Genomic DNA, 20,201 nt, shown 5'->3' with positions numbered 1-20,201 from the left:
CCTCTATGTATAGAGCCCTCCCACAGATGATGTCACAAAAGGGGCGGGCGAGCACAAGAGTATAATAAGAGTGTTGGAAGCAGGAAGCCTGCAGTGTAAGCTGGTTCGCAACTCAAAAAGGGTGTGCTGAGGTCGGCCCGTAACCGCCCGACCTGCGGGTATCGGGCTGGCCCACACATCACTATTACCTTGTTGTCATTCAGTGTTTACTGATGTTTAGTCGATGCATGCACAAGCACTCTTTATTCTCCCATCCACCAATCTCTGTTAACCTGAAGTGAGAGATGGAGTTGCTGCTTCTTGCTCCAGAGGCATAAGCCATCCAGGAGGATTGCATAGGGCAATATTTTAATTTAAATAACATCACGCAGGCATTTTTTAAAAAAGCATTATAATGGGTAATGTTCTTCTTTTTAAGTATCAACCTATTTTTTGTGCAAAATGAAAAAAAAATTCTAAGCAAAAACCCTATATACTTTCAAATATTTTAATGATGATTGCTATTAAAGAAACAGTTCTGTAAAAATATAAACTGGGTAAATAGATAGGCTGTGCAAAATAAAAAATGTTTTTAATATAAAATGTAATGTATAAAGGCTGCAGTGAGCAGATGTCTAACTTAACAGAACAAAACACAACTTCCTGCTTTTCAGCTCTCTAACTCTGAGTTAGTCAGCGACTATAAGGGAGGCCACATGGGACATAACTGTTCAGTGAGTTTGCAATTGTAACCTTAGCATGCAGGTCACATTCAAAAGCAACAGTTATGATTTTAATCAAGTTATTGATTGGTTACTGCCTGGTAACCAATCGGTGGAAACCAAGAGAACTGCAAAGCAGGAAGTAGTGTTCTGTCTATTATGTTACATGTACAGTTACTCCAGCCTTTATACATTACATTTTTGGCTAACTATAGTGAAAACATTTTTTTATTGTGAACACCCTAGCTATTTACCAAGTTTTTATTTTTATACTGAACAATTTATTTAAGTGCAGTATTTGTCTGCAACTTTTTATTCTCTGTGTGGCTATTTCTGCATCTTTAAAGAATGTAACAAAAGCCAGCCAGACATTGATTCATAAGTCTACAGTCAACAGTAGAGAAAGGAACAGCCACATACTGATTTTTTTTTTTATGGGGGTAGAATTTTCCATTAACATACTATTTATACAGGAGCATATATATTTGGATTCCTTATAAAGAAGTTGCAATAAATGTGCCAGGTTATTATGTATAACTGAACTATCAATGTATTGAGTACTCCTTGCATATGTTTGTTGCACTTTAATGATAAATTGCACACACAAATTAATTATATTCAGAGTAATAATCAATGAATTCCGTTACTATGAAAAACACTGAAATGTCCAGAGTCACTCACATTATAATATATGTCATATGTGCTCAGTGCAAGAGCAGTATCATTGGGTTGTATGTGACCAACTGAAGGGCAACTTATTCACCTCTGATTGTGTCTAAAGAGTGTTTTCCTTTCAACATAAGTGATAAGGCAGTATTAAGGATTAATTACATTAACAGACTGTTTTGACTTAATTTTATTGGTTATATTTAGATGATGAGGATGCCATAAGGTGAGCTTGTCACCACCACCTCTGACCCTCTTTTAAATTTAATGTTGTACTTGATGAGCAGAGTGGTTGGCTTTTAATGAGTTCTATTTCTAGAAAGGCAGTGTGTGCCAGGGACGTATCACATGAAAGAGAGAAAGGGGGTGGGTGCAGAAAACAATACTCTAATTTACTCGTGGAAAAAAAATGATGCATGCAAAGGACAGACAGGTCAGTGGGAAGGTAACGTGAGAATGGAGGAAATAAAAATTGTATTTCACAAGCTGCTGGGAAAAGTGTAACAACTTTATTTGTAAACGGTTGCATGTGTAGTAGTCACATTTTCATTTTTAAAGGAGTACTTTCATCCCATCCCTTTTTGGACAAGCCAGATTTGCGTTTATAAGGTGCATCTGCAGGCAGCACACAGAACAAGTAATAGAAAAGCACTGGGTAAATGTATTAAAGGCTTAAGATCTATTATCCAGAAAATAGTCCAGAAAGCACCAAAACACAAATGAAATTTCTTTAACCATTTTAATGCCAGCAGAATTTAAAATTTTGGTAACGCGAAATGCCAGACATTTTTTAAACATTTTGTGCTCTCACTTTAGGGGCATTTTCTGAGGGGAAACCTATAGTTTCCCCTCAGATTTCTAAATCTGCCTGAGTTTTCATTTATTTCCACCTCTGCAACAAGATTTATAGCGCTAAATACCAAAAAAAATGGTTATGGTTTCTGGTTATATGAATTTATACCAGAAAAAATTTCATTTTACCCATGAAAATCCAACTGATTTGGAAAGCCTCATGTCTATTGAACATGCCAATACCAGGTATGTATAGTTTTATGCAGATTTAGGACTTCTGTACAACAAAAACTCCCGGGAGTTTATAACCGAATTTTGCAAGCACTAGGGCAGAAAATGGCATACTTTAGATTCCAAGGCCAAAAAATCCTGAAACAGTAGGTTTACCCCAGAAAACCATATATTTTTGAAAAGTACACATTCTGCTGATTCCAAAATGGGTAACTAAGTCTCTCTACTCCTAACTACCCAACAGCAAAGCTTGTCTGAACGTAGCGTCTTTTAAAAATAATTATAAAAGTTCTGAAAAATCACTTCAAAGGTTTTATTTTGCTGCTCCGCGTATCCCACACTGTATGCCCAATATGCATAGATTTACCAGTATGGAGACCCTAGAAAACAATATATTGTCCGAAAGTACACATTTTGACATATCTAAAACGGGTGAATATGTCTATCTGCTACAAACTACCAAACTGCAAAGCTATGCTAAACATAACGCTTTTTATAAGAATTCTGAAAATAATCACAAAGCTTGCATTTTACCCCATTATATACTGTATACCCCACATTTTGTAACATACCAGCAAAAGGCATTCTAAATATGAACGTCAGGGGTCTACTAAACAGGTTGATGCCCAATATGCATAGATTTACCAAACTATGTTGCACACAGAGAACCCCAAATGGATATATAGCACTCAAAATTTCCATGTGCAAAATGAAGTAACAAAGCGAAATGGAATAAAATCACTAAAACCCAACAAAACCACAAAAAGCAATGCTTTTTTTTTTCGCCTAGTGTAATCAGCAGTCAGTATAAAAGTTTGAATATTTTAGCATGGCCAAATAGGTTTTACGGACAGAAATAAGCGAAGACCACCTACGCAAAGGTGAAAATGTAATAAAATGGCTAAACATGCAATAAAATGACTAAAAATGCACCAAAATCACCAAAAATTGCAGTATAATCACCGAAATATTATACAAATGGTATTGCGCAGTGCAATTAGCAAATACACTATTCGCAATGGCAATAAAACAGTATATTTCAGGCAGAAAACAGACGATGCGATAATGTATAAAAAAGGCACAACATAGTGTAAAGATGTCCATACACTATAAGATCCGCTCGTTTGGCAAGGTCGCCAAATGAGCAGATCTTAACACTATATGACCACTAACAGCTGGGCGATATCGGAATGGGCTCCGACTGGTCACAGGACTGCATCAACTAGCTGATGCGGTCCTGGATTGTACAAAAAAAAAAATCAAACTTGACAGATCGATATCTGGTTGATTTTTGGTCTCATACGGATTGGGAGGTCCCGTCTGGAGCCCGCACACATGGGCAGATAAGATGCCGAATCGGTCTAAAGGACTGATATCGGCAGCTTTAATCTGCCTGTGTATGGCACCTTTAGTGTGTGTGTGTACATTTGGCTAATTGCGTATTGTGTGCGTGTGCAAGTGTGTGTGAGTGCTGTGAATGTGTGTGACCCCTCCTGATCCCCCCCCCACGTTTATGTGTGTAAGTGTGAATGTAAGTGTCTATTGCTAAAATAAGTTTGTGTGGATAGGCATTAACCTGGGTGTAGCAGGGTCCAGATCGTCAAGGAGAGCTGCTGTTATCATGGCACCGTCTTCTTCTTCTGATTCGGTAAAAGGGGCTGAGCTTGCGAACAGGAAGTGCGGGCAGCAGCAGCGCACGTGAATTGCTGCTGCCTTGGGGACCCTGGGCGATCATGCCTCGGGCAACTCGTTCCCTGCCTAGGCTCGTTGGCTGGGAAATGAGAAGGAACAGAGCGAGTGGCTTTAAAAGCCGTTCCTCCATTCCCAAACCCTTTAATGCTGCAGAACGTAGAATCTACGTTCTGTGGCATTTAAAGTGACTTAGGGTTAGTTTCTTCATATTTAATTGTTTTGATTTTTTTTTCTGTAATAATAAAATGTACCTTGCACTATATGTTAACAGCAATACAATCCTATTAGATTTGTAAATGTTTTTAGTAGCATTGGAAAACTCCATGAACAAATTTTCTGTACCTTACAAATTTATGAGATCTCTCCAATCCATCCTTTCATTAAAGTACTCAAGTTTCGCGGCTCTGGTTCTAACTGTGTTTATAGATAAGCATTCTGCCATAGTGGTCAGGAATACTATTTAAAAAGTGAAATGAGGTAGTAGGGTTCCTTTAATAGTAACAATGTTGTCTACAGTATTTGATAATGCTACTGTGACTATTGTTGTAACACAAAGCAAAATAAACGCTGGATAGAAAAGCTGAATTATTCTATTATGTTGTTCATACATTACTTGTGGCAAAGAAAATAGATTAATATTAATCAAATCATTTTTAAATGAAGTGAGCATCCTCTTCAACCTCTGGAAAAAAATTATACTTTTCCAAATGGAAAAGCAACAATAAAGGCACAAACAAATATTTGGTTTATGATTATTTTTTATAAGTGAAGTTATGTGTCATGCTAAAGAGTTGTTGTTTTAGCATATTTCCTTACTTAAACAGAACAAAATGTAATCTTGACATTTCTCTGGGCTACAAATTAAGTGGGAGAAGTCTCTACTCCATGGATGGCCCCTCACCTGAAACCTCTTTCACTCAATATCCCCCCTAAGTGGTTTCCCTCCTTACCTTGGAATCACCATTCACCCCAAATTAGACAACTATGGGGCAAATTTACTAAAGGGTGAAGTGACTAATGCTGGTGAAAATTTGCCAGCGTGACGTCATTTTGGAACTTTGCCAATTTACTAACGGGCTAGCGAAAGAGACTGATGCGGGCGCTCATTCGCACTCAATCGCCAGGTGAAGTTGCGCTCTGGCAAAGGGACGTAACTGCAGAAATTCACTAAGATGCGGATTTTACTGAACGTTACCTCTTGCACCAGACTTGCGTTCGCCACCTCAGACCAGGCGCAGTGCAATAGAGTAGATAGGACTTCCTCAAAATTTAGTTGAACATTTTTCTAAGTCCCAAAAAACGCTGGCGTCTTTTCCTTTTTTCAGGGTGATAGGCTGCAAAAAGAGCGTAATTTTTTTTGGGGTAACCTGCTTCCCCCCTACTTTTCCTAACATATGGCACATAAACTATATACTGGGTTCATGTGTAGGGCATTATAACAACTCTATTTTCTTTTATTAAACTTCCCTGGGCTTGTGTTATGTATTTGCTGCCACATATACGTCCATTTAACTTTAACTTCCCGCCGTATGCAAATTAGCCAACGCTAGCTCATCTTCACTCTGCTTGCCATATTAATGGTAACGCAACTCCGCCAGCATTCGGCGCCCTGGTCGCAACTTCGTATGTTGGTGAATTAGCGTTGTCTGAGCAAATTTACGCCTGGTGAAGTGTTGCACTACCTGCGAAACCGTCTCTGGCGAATTTTCGCCGCTTAGTAAATTTGCCCCTATGTGTCTCTTAATCTGACTCTGATATGATCTCCTCAATGACAACTGATTTTGCCAGCTGGGCTAAATTACTGCTGACCTTACGGGCTGTATAAACATATTTAATGATACACCTGCCTAAAAACAATGTGATGGAAGAGCAAATTATTAAGAATGTAGTCACACCAAAGTTATTGCTAAAGACAAAACAAAAGGGGTTCTTGTCTTGCAAGTTTACATAGCAGCTACAGTAGTAAGCCATTGAATTAGTGCTATCCTTTATTGGCTGAATACAATTTTTGCAAATGATTGTTCTGATGAAAAGTTCCCTCCATCATGCATGGTGTTAGACTGAAATAAACACTAAAAACACTAGTGCTTTAACATCATCATTTTAAACGATTCTAATGTGGAAAATAAGATAACTGGGTTATTTTGTTGCTTTTTAGTAAAGTTAAAGTGTAAATAAACAGTAGCAGTATATTTGTTCTTCTTGGTGTATGGTACAGTCTAGTTTTGCAAGTTTCAGGAGGGGGCAGTAAGGCTCCACTGTACCAAGCTGTTTCATCTGGTTTCTTAGCACATACCAGCAAAATCCATCCCTCATGCCTGACATTCTCTGAGCATTTACTGGCTAAATCCTGCTAATCCCATACATTAGAGAGTCGGAAATAAATTGTTTCCAATCTCTGGTATCTGGTGTCTCAGCAAGAGGAGGTTAAGGGTGTGGACGATACTTATACAGGATTTTATTGGGAGGGATCCTGCTTATTTGCAGATATATACATGTGATATTGCTTGTTTGTCTGCGTTATATTCATACGAATAGTTCATGCAGCTTTTTTTAAAGCTTTGTTTTTATTTATTTTCCAGAATTGTAAATGACAACGCCTCTTTAAAACTACTGATTGAATGTACATACATCATTCTGTTTCCCACAATATCATAGGTCTTATTTCAGTGGCTATGTGGTCCAGTTTTCATGCCCTGATTGCTGTTAGAGGTGATGGAAGAAGTAGGAATAAGACAGAGAAGACATTTAGATACAGAGGAAAGGAGAAAGAAAAAAAAATCAAATAAAATAGCAATAACAATAAAACAATATGTTGATTCAGCTTTATTTCTGTTGCCACAACAGATTCTTCTACAGGTCTAATATTATTCCTATTCTAATTTAGTTCATTTAAGTTTGGTCTGCAGGCATACAATTCTAGAAGCTCCTGTTGTTACATTTCTGTAATCACACAGCTAGGCTGTGTGTTACACAACTATCATAGTTATTTCAGGGGCAAATTTGGGTTATTAGTAGTCTTGGGCTAATGTACACTACAGCTCCCTCATTGCTGCTGTATATAAGAGTTGTGTTACATTTGCATAGGATTTTTACACAAAACTACTAATAATCTACAACTGATATAGACTGTGGCTAAAAAAAGTTTAATTTCAGTTAAATACACTGTTAAAGGGGAACTCCACAAAAACATAACTTAAGCTTTTTGAAAAGTAAACATAATTTCAAGAACTTTGCAATATGCATCAATTAAAAAATATGCAGACTTTTCATGATTTTTATTGGTTTGGAACAGTTCACTAAACACTAAGCCTAGCCTCCTGCTGATCTGTCTGACTACTTTGCTGAACTGGCTGACTACTGTTACTTTGTATTAGCAGCAATCTGTCCTTAGCCTACATCATCCAAACGCCACAAATCCCTGCACATGTGATTTCAATAAGGAACAGAATATCACAGCACAATGCATTGTGAGTTATATAGTTCCTGCATGCTCTCTGTAAGCTGTGTTTAGTTCCTCCTTCCCTGCTAGGATTTCAAATGTTGCAGAAAGAGAAGAAATGTTAAACAGCTGGATTTCAGTGTAGAAAATGGCATTTATTCATACTTTTTGAAGAAACAGGTAACTGTGATGGGTATATTAGGGGTTTTTTGTTATGTAAAATTTTGGTTTAGAAGTCTGAGTTCCCCTTTAATTATTATAAAACTTAAGTTCAGTGCAGCTAATGGCATACTTAATGCATATTTGCCAGTGTACCTAGTACAGGTATAGGACCCATTATCTGGAAGCATGTTATCCAGGAAGCTCCAAATTACAGAAAGGTTGTCTCCCATAGACTCTTTATCCAAATAATACTCATTTTTAAAAATGATTTCCTTTTTCTTTGTAATAATAAAACAGTACCATGTACTTGATCAAAACTAAGATATAATTAATCCTTATTGGAAGCAAAACCAGCCTATTATTTAATGTTTAATTGATTTTTCAAGTAGACTTAAGGTATGAAGACACAAATTATGGAAAGATTAGTTATCCGGAAAAATCCCAGGTCCCAAGCATTCTAGATAACCAATCTCATACCTGTAGAGCGCATACTCTCAATTGCTCTGATCCGTATAATAATGCAACCATTTGCCCTAAGAAAAACCATGAATAGTAAAATGGAGTTTACTTGTGTACAATGAAAGTGTCACATTGCCTCTGAAAAAATGTTTATAATAATATTTCCATAAGGTCCCAAACCGTATCATCAAGGAGCTTTGAAAACAAGTCTGGGTTAAAGTTATGCAAAAACATCAGTTAGGGTTTTAACATAATCTAGAACATGGTTAAAACCCTTTTTAAAGAATGTGGCACAACGACAACTCTGCCTAGAGAAAGCCATCAACCAAATCTCACTGACTGGGTAAGGAGGACTTTATTTAGAGAATGAGCTGGAGACATACAAAAACCATTTGGCGTTTTCTATAAGAATTGTGGAAGAGTGAGCAAACTTACTGTATATAGGGATATCTTGTCTAATTCTACTAAATTTAACATTTTGGACTGTATGTCTCAGAAACCCAGCACTTCACTTGAAAAAACATAATGCTCAGTGAATCATGGTGGTTTAGCATCATGTTGGGGTGGGTGATTTTCCTTAGCAGGGAGTGGGAAACTAGTCAGAATTGAGGGCAAGATAGATGGAGACAAATACCTATGCTCGCCAACACTTCACTGCAGCATTTTAAAGCCAAGGATTTGAATGTGTTATAACTAGGGATGCACTGAATCCAGGATTGTTTTGGAATTTTGTCCAGGATTTTGCCCTTTTCAGCAGGATTCAGATTTCGCCTAATCCTTGTGCCTAGCCAAACTGAATTGCATATGCAAATTAAGGGTGGGCAGGAAAACATGTGACTTTGTCACAAAACAAGGAGGTAAAATATTTTTTCCCACTTTTTCCTTTCCCTCCCCTAATTTGCATATGCAGATTTGGTTTGGTATTCGGTCAAATCTTTCACAAAGGATTCAGGGATTTAGCCAAATCCCAAAAAGTGGATTTGGTGCATCCATAGTTATAACAGCCTAGTAAAAATTCTTAATCTAATGGACAATCGGAGGCTAGGTTTAAAACTTGCTGTTCATTAATGATCTCCATCCAACCTGATAGAACGGTTTTGCTAACAAGTATAAGCTAATACAGCAGGTTCCATGTGTGTATAGCTAGTAGAAACTTGCACCCCAAAAGACTTATAACTGTATGTATCGACTTAGTTGGACAAGTAGACAAGTAGTATGCTGGTAAGATATATACTTGCAAAATAGATTTGGAAAATAAGGTACAACACTTGATACACTGTAGCAGCCAGTAAAGCAAATTAAGGAAAGCCAGTTTGTCATTTTATGGCTGAAAGGATTGCAACTTTGTACTGTCTGCCCAACATGGGCATGGTTAGGTTTTTTTTTTGACTATTCTGTGTTTGTTTTAGGTCTTTGTTTGGAGAAACTGCCACGCTCTTCTTCCACTAATAGTCTTCATTTGGACCGTGACCAGGAAATTATCACTTGCTACGAGAAATCTGGAGATATTGCACTGTTGTACCTTCAAGAGATGGAAAGGGTATGCATCAAAACAATACCCTTCCTCCTTTGATAACTAATGAAGTATTTCCAGGTATTAAAAGGGATGTAACCCCAAAAATTAAATTGTAATTCAACACAACTGAAAAGTAGTGTTTTTCGCTGAAAATACATTTACACAATTTGCCCATACAAAGAATCTAACTAGACAGAAGCCTTCGAATGTCTCTGTCCTAAAAAACATCTTTGCCTGTGGAAAGCAGTTCTTCAACTGGTCTGGACAATATTTCACATTTACACCTTTTATGTTACAACATGAATCCCTCCGGGTAGCTACAACACCCACAACATTATTGTAAAGGAGTGAACTGCTGTCACAACTGGATGGGCGATGGTTGCACTGCTATGCTTTGCAGCTTTTGTTTCTAGAAAGCCATTTTGTCTTTACCATTTAGGTAAGATAAAAATCCGTTTTTTTTCTTTTGGTTTCATTTGTCAGGTACAAACAGCTAATCTCCAGAACCGCAGTCCCAAGCCAGGGCCTGTGGCCCCAGACCAAGAACTGAGTTTCTTCTTGGAGACTGGCCTTCAGCGAGCACATGTTCTCTACTTCAAGAATGGGTAAGTTAGAGCTAAATTACCATCTGTTGTCATTGTTCTTTAGTGAAGCCATATTTTTCTCCAAGACAGAGCATGTCAATGAGTCAGTTGTTCCTAGCTGCCAAAGTGACAGCCATTTTCAATGTAATTTCATGATCAAGGACATTTAGGGGGTTATTTACTAAAACTCGAATTGATGTCACCTTTTTATTAAACCAAGCTCGACCTAACTCCCATCCACAATTTTAACTTATTTATCAAAATAACTCGAAAAATTTGGTGCGTGAAAAGACTCGATAAAATCGATCGAAAATTCAACTTGTACAAATTTTTTGGATTTCATGCACGAATCACTCAATTTATTTTTTGATTTTTGATTTTTTTTGGGTTATCGCCTGAAAACCCTGAATTTTTCGGATTATTTGACAAAACCCAGCGTAGATCACAATATCTTCAAATTGTAAAAGGGGCATCTGCCAGGCATGTATGAGATGGCTGATTTTTGGATTCTAACTTTTAGCAACTTTGGGGTATAATAAATCGTGAGGAACAAAATTCCCCACAAAAATTTTAGATTTTCCCTAAAAAAAAACCTTAACCACAAAAATTGAGGTTTAGTAAATAACCCCCTACATGTAATACATGTTATAATAAGTGATTTTTCATTGGTCTGACCTGTTTTTTATTGAGTCATGAATGTCATGATTTAGTCACTATGTTAAATATATATATATATATATACTATGAGGTGGCCACCACCATTTCCTTACTTTGTTGTACTTCCTCTACAAGAAGGGAAAGCACGTTAAATAATATAATAAATGTATATAAATACATTACAATTAAGTATAATAAAACCTCTATTTGCACAAGTAGATTAGATCTGATACAATTTTTAAATAAACCGGTATAATTTATATGTGGCTATCTGGCAGTTCACCTCTATGCCACATATGAGATACAAAATGCATATATGTGACTTCAAAGAAATGACATATGAACTCTGAACTCTGATTGTAACAAATGGGATGCAGTTTGCTTGATCACACTGTATTCCCTCTCACCACTGTTCTCAAGTAGACAATCAAATTTGCTACAGCAGTCTGTACTTGACCTCCGCTATGAGTCCAGTGATGCCAGAAAAATAAACAATTGAGCTTTTAGTCCAAGGGTGCCAAAAAGAATAAACAATTCTGTCCTTAAGGGTCTGTCCCTATGCGTTTTTATGATCTCTGTTTTTTATCCTGTCACCAGGGGTGTATTAGCAGCTATTCAGAAGGAAACATGCAAATAATGACAATGAATATCTTCATCACATATTACTATATCTTTTTCTTACAGATGTTTTGGTGTGGGCATATGCAAGCCCTATCTTTTTAATAGAAAAGTGACTGTTTGATTGCACTACTTAATGCAAATAGAACTTTCACATCTGCATTTAGAGAATATCATAAATATGAATTTTGTACGGACTATATTTCATTGATTGTAACCAGCAAATAATTCTAAGAGAGCCAATGACTTATTTAGGTTTTAAGAAACCCTAAGCAATATGGTTCTTCTGCAAATAGAACAGTGCATAGCAGTGATAGCTTGTACAGACAAATGGAATAACAGTATACTATAATACCCAATTTTGTGGGAAAATGTCATTGTATAATAGCCCTTTGAGTGGAAAATAAACTTGCTCATTGGGTTGTTAATTATATTACCACCATCTATATTTAAAAATCCGCTGTTTATGAATGGTTGCCTATATATAAGGAATATTTTGTACAGTAAAAATTAGCAATAAATTAAGGTCTAAACATAGAATTATGGTGATCATTTTGTCTTTTAGATATGTGACCTTGCATGCTTGTTATACACAGTCTCAAATGTTTTACTTAAAATAAATATAAAGGTTGCAATATAAGTTTGCTTATATAATGTACTTTTATAGCATTGGGTTTCTGTGCCATTGCTTACAGCTAGCAGCCCACCTTACAGCTTCACTTGCTTTCCAGCTTGCACTGATACAATACTGTCTCCTGCTTTTGTAGGTTTAAGCACATGATGTAGTCTAGAGCCACGAAAATACTTGAAATAAACTAAATTACTGTATATCGGGGACTCCAAGGCATATTTACCAAAATTCAGATGTATGTGATTTTTATTCTTTTAATTTGAATAAACTTGAAAACTAACCAAATGTGTGCTTATTTATGAAAACACTTTAATATAAAGAACACTACAAACCTGTAGAAAAACTTGAATGCAGTAAAATTGCATTCTACTCATCAGTTTTAATGGCTCTACTATAAAGACTTGAATTGAAAAAAAATCGCTTACATTTTTCCTAAGCAACGTTACACGATTTTCGAATTCGAATTTCTGCACTTAATAAATCTCTCTTTGAATTTAAATTTGATAAATTAGCCTCAAAGTTTGCCCAGGTTCAGTGACCTATAGCAGCCATTCAGCAGGTCGCATTTACTGGTTGAAAACGAGTTCAGAAACAAACATATCATTGGTTGCCTTTTATTACATATGGGAGTTAGTTCCTCTTTAAATGTAATGCTATTCCATTTTTTGTAAATAAAATATTTGCTCAACTTAGTAGTGCAAATTAAAATAATAGAGACACATTGCCATGTGAGGAATTGGGTCAGTGTCACTTAAAGTAATGGAACACATATTGTTTTGTCTGCTGAGGTATTTCATTGGAGAAATATTCCATAGCCCTCTGTGTTGTTGACATGAATTGACAAACAGATCCAGCTCTTCTGGAAAATGAGGGTAAAGAAATTAAGCTATGGGTGTTCTAAAGAGAGTACAAAATGCAACAGTAAATGCATTTTTATGCAATTCTGCAGAACATACCAGAGAAAAATCTTTAAATTAACTAACCTTTGGGAATGCTTAGTGCCTCTTATTTATTTTGACTTTTTTCTTTTTGCTTTCCTTTTATATGTATTTATTCCTGTTTTATCATTTACCTGTATATTTATGACATTCTTCTACAGGATGCATTTGCATGAAGATGAACAGTATGTATACTAAAACAACCTCTGTCAGCCATGTAGATATGTTTTAGATTTCTGCATGAACTCATCCTGTTCAATCTTATTCCTAGTGCAGAAATGAATTCTAGAAAATACAAATCAAATTTTGGTTTGTAAATAAATGATAAAGTGGTACAGTCATGCCCGGAACATTAAAATGGATAGAGGACTTTGGTTCTGTATTCATTTTAAGAGAACTTCAAACCTTGGAGCCTTTTGATTTTTATTTATCTTATTATAATTTAAAACATTTGCTCATAAAATGGGCTTATATCTATTTTTTATTTTCGAATGTAAAATATTATTATAGAATATTTTATGCCCAGTACCAAGGTAAAATGAGCTTTGGAAAGCTGCAGGGTTGCAAGCTCATATGGAAACCTTTGGTTGTACTTGGTCCCTAACTCCAAGTTTTGAAATTTAGTTTAAAAGCACTGTCAAATGTCACTGTAAATTGTATCTCTGCATTTCTTATGATCATGAATGAAACTAGTTAGAACACAGTAAAACACTGAGTAAATGGTGTAATTTGTAAGGTTTATGCTCATAATTTAAGTTGCTTCTCACAACTATGAAAACACAAAGGGTATACTATGTTTTCAGCCTGCCATCGTTATTTATCTTCAACAGGCTTAACATCACTTCACAGCCCTTCCTTGTCACAGTGCAGTTTCTCTAACCCCTGTATTCTCAGGATAAATATCAAATGGTATGGCTACTCTCCCACATTTTTATTCCCTGAAAGCCAAGTACCTAGGCCCTGCCATATTTCCTTAGACTGATGGCTGCCTAGGATATGGAAAAGTGTTCATTTATCCATTTTCTTTTCCTGTAAATACCCCAAATCTACAAAACCCTAAGAACTCCTGAGTTCCGCGTAATTACTGCTCATTGAACTATCTGGTGCCCCCCGAGATTGCAAGGTCTGTTTTTAAAGGAATGGCTTGGTGCCATTAACAGTGGAGGCTTTTGGGCACTAGTACTTTCATGTGCATCTTGTTTGTTTTTTTTTCAGGACATGAAATAACCTTGCAATAAAATATGTGTTAGCCTAATGTGTGGTTAACTTAAAAGGCCATTTATTTTTGTGACAATGCCTCTGTAATGTTGTAGTGTAATGGTTAAACAGAAAGGTTTTGCCTTTTTCCACTTAAATGTGTTTGTTGCAGTCATTTAATCTGTTTTACATGTTGAGGACTTTGAAGACAGCAATTTCATTTTTGTAAATACAAACATTAATGGAGCCTAATACAGGTATGGGATTTGTTATCCGGACACCCATTATCCAGAAAGCTCTGGAAAGGCTGTCTCCCATAGGCTCCTGTATTTCTCCTGCGTCTGTATGAAGTATTAAGTATGGGTTTTCAACAGTACAAAAAGCAATGTGGAAAAAGAGTTACAATCTCATTGTAGTGTCTGGATGGCAGGTAGGGTATAATGCACAGTATCTGCAAATCAATTCTCGTGGCTATTATTCAGTTACCAGGATCTATAATTAACTGCGGTTACTAATAGCTACCGTTGTTTCAGAGGAAAATAAAACATTGACCGTGAGAAAGCAAGGCACAGAGGTGTTGTTTTGTTGTGTGTGTGTGTCCCAGGAGATCAGATCTAGGTGGCGGGTTTTAAAACTCTCAAGGTGTAATAGAAGGTCAGATAGGTGATTAATACAATTTTATGTCACTAATGAGTTGCACTTATCACTTTCTTGCCTGTGTGTCAGATCTGTTTCTTTTGATAACTCTGCTGCTATTTTTATTATTTTTCTAAAAAAAAAACTATAACTTACCGGTATGACTGCAAGTACAGTTGCAGACCCATACATTTCCCTGCAGTCGACTGTGTGGCAGACCACATTCATTAAATGTACAATTATGTCAGTTATAGCTCTCCCTGGTGACCACATAGATGCTGGAATTTTGGGAAAAAGCATTAAGGGTAATCAGCATAGTGATTGTGTCCAAAAGTGCCCTTTGCAAACTGCGTTTGTAGTGAGTATATGACACCTAATATCTTGGGAGATTCTGTTTGTTTTCCTAAGATATGTTTGGTTTCTGGCTTGTTAGGAGACTTGTGTGTTTTTATGTAAGCTGTAATGAGGCTACAGATGTAGTAACAGTTCTCACAAGGGGCTCATCCTATGTGTATCTGGGCAATGTTGTGACTGAACTTTGAGCACAGTCAGTAATGTTTGGATATTTAAAATGTGTTTTCTGGCAGGTTGTTTGTTATGTTTTGCCATCAGTGTGGCCAGTAGATTGCCGACTTGGTCTGAGCTCAGCCTGATTTTTATGTGTGTTTTCTTCATTCAGAACCAACAAGACTAAAGTATCTTTTTTCCTTTGCCTGAATATTACAGATTGTTCTGTTACTTTAAGACTGACTTATGAGTTGCTATTTTCTTTATCATTTGTATTGCCATTATAAAAATGTGTCTATCTGCTTAAACTGAAATGTTCTGCTAAATATTAAACCTTTCTGGTCGATGTTTTTAGGGGGAAAAATAAAAACTACAATTTTTAGAAATGTCATCATACCCCAAAGCTGCTAAAAACCGAATCTGAAAATACACCATCTCAAACCTGTCAAGGTCATGTAGAAGTCAATGGCAATGGCATATTTCCCTAAAGTTGTTTCTTGACTTCATGATCTCCGCAGGATAATCTGAAAAAGTCTGGGTTTTTACAGCAAAAATTCGATAAATTTGTGTTTTCCGATGGTCAATCGTACAATACGAATTGATACTCGAGTTTGTTACGACATTTATTGATAAACTAGTTAAATTTGTGGAAAGGAGTTTGGTTAACTTTGTTTTCATAAAAAGCTGAGATTAATATGAGTTTTAGTAAATCAGCCCCTAAATGTAAACTCATATTTGCTCTTGCAAGGATCCCACATTCTGCTTCTTGTCATGTTGGGAGTGCAGTTAAGGGACATTATTATTGGTGAAAACTGAATTTCTCTGATTTTCTAAGTGGAAAAATCTGACTTGTTTTTGTTATGCAAAAGATTGCAGAGAAAGGAAAATGTAGGTCACATTTGTTCAGAGACTAACAAACACATGCTTTTTCTGTAGCCATGCCATATTCTTGTCGGTAGTGAACTTTGAATAAAAACAGCTTGCAGATTTTTTTGCCTGTGTGCCAGTGAACTTCTCATGTAGCAACATACAACCTTTATCCTTCCAGCTCAATCTCTTGTTTTTTCATCAAGCTTCCTCTTGAATGCCTTTTTCCATATACAAATACATTTTACAGTAAGCCAGGGCTTTGTGCCCTTTCTTTACATCAATTTGCTAATGCTAATTGTGGAGCAGTGGAGTGACTGTTGAGACTGATAATTCTTTCAGTACATTTTTAATCCACGTATACTGGAAAGTTTCTTACATTGCTGCAAAAAGCTGGATTCGGTGCATTCCTAGTTTATATCAGTCCTATTTGTCTCAACGTTTCAGCTGTTGGGTAAACACAATGCAATTTGTATCTAATATAATTAATTCTAAAACAATTGGACTTGCTGAATAATCATTGTTGAAGACGTTTCATTACTTATTCGAGCAGCTTCTTCAGTTCAACTGACTGGTGTGGGAAGTCCTCAGCAAATACTCTTCCACGAATCCAATCACAATGGCACATTGTATCTCTTCAGAGAGGTGACATCTGAAATTCACAGAGTTGTTGATTCTGTGTAGTTACTGTGATTTGATGTGAGAACAGCATTTTATGTAGCAGACAGGTGGTGTCGAAGGCCCCCACCTCTGTTCAGGGATGGTTTCTCCACTTTGACATAAATTGACTCTTTCACGCCTCTTTCAAACCAGCGGTCTTCTTTATCCAAGATAGCTTGGACTGTTTGATAAGCATCCAAGAGGGGGGGGGGTAACTTGAAAATGGAAGTATACAGGAAACCCACTCATGTGGATCAATATCTGTTGTTTGATTCTTCTGAGATGTTTATGCTCCTTGTCCTTGAACTCTGTATCTGTTGCCACACATTCCGCCCTGTGGTGCAGAATTCTAATGACACCCAGTTTGTGTTCCAGTGGATGGTGGGAATTCAACAACAGATATTGATCCGTATGAGTGGGTTTCCTGTATACTTCTGTTTTCAAGTTACCCCCCTCTTGGATGCTTATCAAACAGTCCAAGCTGTTAGATAGCAATGTCCAAATCTTGGATAAGAAGACCGCTAGTTCTTGCAAGGCCCAAACAAAAAGTTATATTGGTATAGTTTCTTCTACAGAGAGCCTTCATTATCTGCAATACACATTTTTAAATATAGCTTCATTTACATTTAAGATACTCTTTACAGAATGGGTTGATTTCCATCATTCATTTTGCAGTTGGTCCTCTCAGCAGAGCAATTTATTGGTGGGGAAAGTATGGGTAAGGAAATGTTTTTTTATCAAGACACTCAAACTACTACTTATATCACCAGAGCTTTTCTGAGCCCCAGTACTGATCAAGTCTAACAACCACTGAATGTGCTTTGTAAACTATGACATTTTAGTTACCTTGAATTTAGTCTGTAATATGCCACTGTGGTGGATTATGTATTACTTCACAATAAAGAGCCATTAAAATTTAAGCTTGGATTTATTAGATGGAGTTTATTGAAGGCATGCTGTAGTGAATCAGTCAGTAGTTAATGCACTGCTGTTTTCTTTAGTATTGGAAGAGTTGATCACTGTCAACAGTGAGTGCATTGCTGAACTCTGTCCAATGCCTCTCCTGTCTTTCTTGGAATTTTTAATTTGGGATAGAGGGAAATGTGGAAGGACTGTTTTGTGCAGTTTGGAACTGCTGACAGGATTTATGCTCATTGGTTCTCTGCATCCAATTTCATTAAAAACAAGCATTATTGAGCTAAAATGGCTTCCCTTTGCAGAGGTAGGGAGGGGACAGCCGTATGGACAGCTGTCTGCATCTGGCAGAATCTGTGCACTGCTAAACCCTTACAAAATAACCAAAATATGTTCTTTTGGAGTTTAGATTCCCAGACTTGTGAGAAAATGAATACATTGGTCTGTGTTTTGTGCATTCTTATGGTTTCATGTTGGCGCAGATCATAAAAGAACAGTGGGTATAACCTACTGTATCTTTTTATAAGTTTTCATATTCAAAAGTGAATGCCTGGGTGGATGTTAACAGCAGTGATATTATGGTGGGTCGTTTTATGTCAACCCAGCTCCTCCCCAAAATAAAGGGTGCAATGCAGTGACTGTGCCATCTCTCTCAAGCTGTGGGTTCTGTTTGGGCATGGGCCTTAAAATACCAACAATTGGTGGGCTGGGGTTGAGTGGTGGTAATGTTGTTGCAGGTTAGATTTGGGTGTGGATTGAGCTTTTTTGACCTTTCTAATCACTTGAAGATAACGTTGATTGCTTTTATTGATAGGTATGCTTTTGTAAGTAATCATACAGCAATGCAGAATATGCTGGTGCTTGGTAAATATGTGAAAATAATATTTTTAACTTTAAGTTCCTAAACCTGAGTGTGCCATCCTGCATGTCAGATTATGTAACACTAATGAACTCTGTTTTAACACAATTAAATAGGGCTAGAAAGGGGAATTTTTCAGGAAGAATTTATACAATATTAATGGAAGAGCAAGACCTAATAGATTCTTCAAATAAATCATAAACCAGAATAGAGAGGTTCAGCCTGTGTTCTGTTCGTCTGTGCCATCCTTTTCAGTTTGTCTCTATCCATTGTATTGCTCTGTGCTCTTACACAACTTGTACTAACAATAATGCAACAAATAAAACACACAGGAGAGCACAGCTGCCCACATAGAATTAGTCCTGAATGTGTCTTTTTGTATAAAATGCTTCCCATGGACTGGGCAAATTGTTTTAAAAAACAAAGGGTGATATCAGTGTTTTTCTCTGTAAGTAAGTAAACATGTTTTAAGATTATGGCTGGTGGGCCCTTGGTGTACCAGTCTGACCCTGAATAGACTACTGCAGCACAAATATGGCAGCCCCTTATACAGAAACATGGAAAATGATAAATCATGTAAAAGCATCAGGCAAATACTGTTATGGCAAAATTATTTAAAAAAGCATGCAAAAACAATGTTTTAATAGTTGTAAAAAAGGTTTAATTTTTGCTGTCAGTATCTCTTGATGTTATTACATCATGTTCCAATATAATTTATTGCAGTACCACTACTTAATGCCCTTTGTTCAGGTCCCCATATTCATTGTATGTGTTTTGGTGCAAGTCATTAGTGATATAAACATACCTTGCTCAATTCGATTGTGTTGTCCTAATGCAGTGGTGGATTGTGGGAAATATGAATTAGTGCAAAGGTTAAAAGTCTGGTTGACAAGTGTTTTTTTTACACGGCATTACAATTTTGTAATAGCGTGGCTTAAAAAACCCACAAATGACATGTGTACAAGATGAAGTGCAGGATAGTGGTGTGATACCGGAGCATTTAGCAATATCAAAGTGGAAAAAATAGAATGTATTAAGATCACGCAATTATTTATAGAAAATTTGTCCCATAAAAATAATCTGCTGCTTTTTATTCTCTAAAAGTTATGTTAGAACTAATAAACTAGTTTGTTTAAATAAACTAGTTCACTGTTCCAAACCTATGTAACATACAAAAAAAAACAACAAAAAAACAGATTTTCAGGTTGTACGTGTTGCTCTATTGTGTATTCAGGAACCTGACTCGTGGTGTGGGGAGATTCCGAGAGCTTTTAAGGGCTGTGGAGACCCGAACTACACAAAACCTGAGAATGGTAAGACCTTTGAATGAAAACGTAATTGTTATTGGCGTGACTAAAAAGTTTTCATATTTACAAAACTACGGAATTACAGTAGAACCCCCATTTTACATTTTTCAGGGGACCTTAAAAATTGTGTAAAATAAGGAAAATGTATTATGCATAATATATAG

At 36.5% G+C, this 20,201-nt stretch overlaps 1 protein-coding gene across 4 annotated transcripts in view; it reads left to right on the top strand.

Moving 5' to 3' along the window:
* The window catches only part of ttc7b.L (tetratricopeptide repeat domain 7B L homeolog), a 65,890-nt gene that overhangs the window by 6,792 nt on the left and 38,897 nt on the right, over positions 1-20,201 (top strand). For all 4 annotated transcript variants that reach the window (XM_041571842.1, XM_041571843.1, XM_041571844.1 and 1 more), the window contains 3 exon segments: positions 9,555-9,685; positions 10,145-10,266; positions 19,965-20,043. In XM_041571842.1, coding sequence (XP_041427776.1) covers positions 9,555-9,685; positions 10,145-10,266; positions 19,965-20,043 — 332 coding nt within the window.

Source organism: Xenopus laevis, chromosome 8L (assembly GCF_017654675.1).
Source record: "Xenopus laevis strain J_2021 chromosome 8L, Xenopus_laevis_v10.1, whole genome shotgun sequence".
Classification (NCBI taxonomy): domain Eukaryota; kingdom Metazoa; phylum Chordata; class Amphibia; order Anura; family Pipidae; genus Xenopus; species Xenopus laevis.
This window is presented reverse-complemented; position numbering and strand designations above follow the sequence as displayed.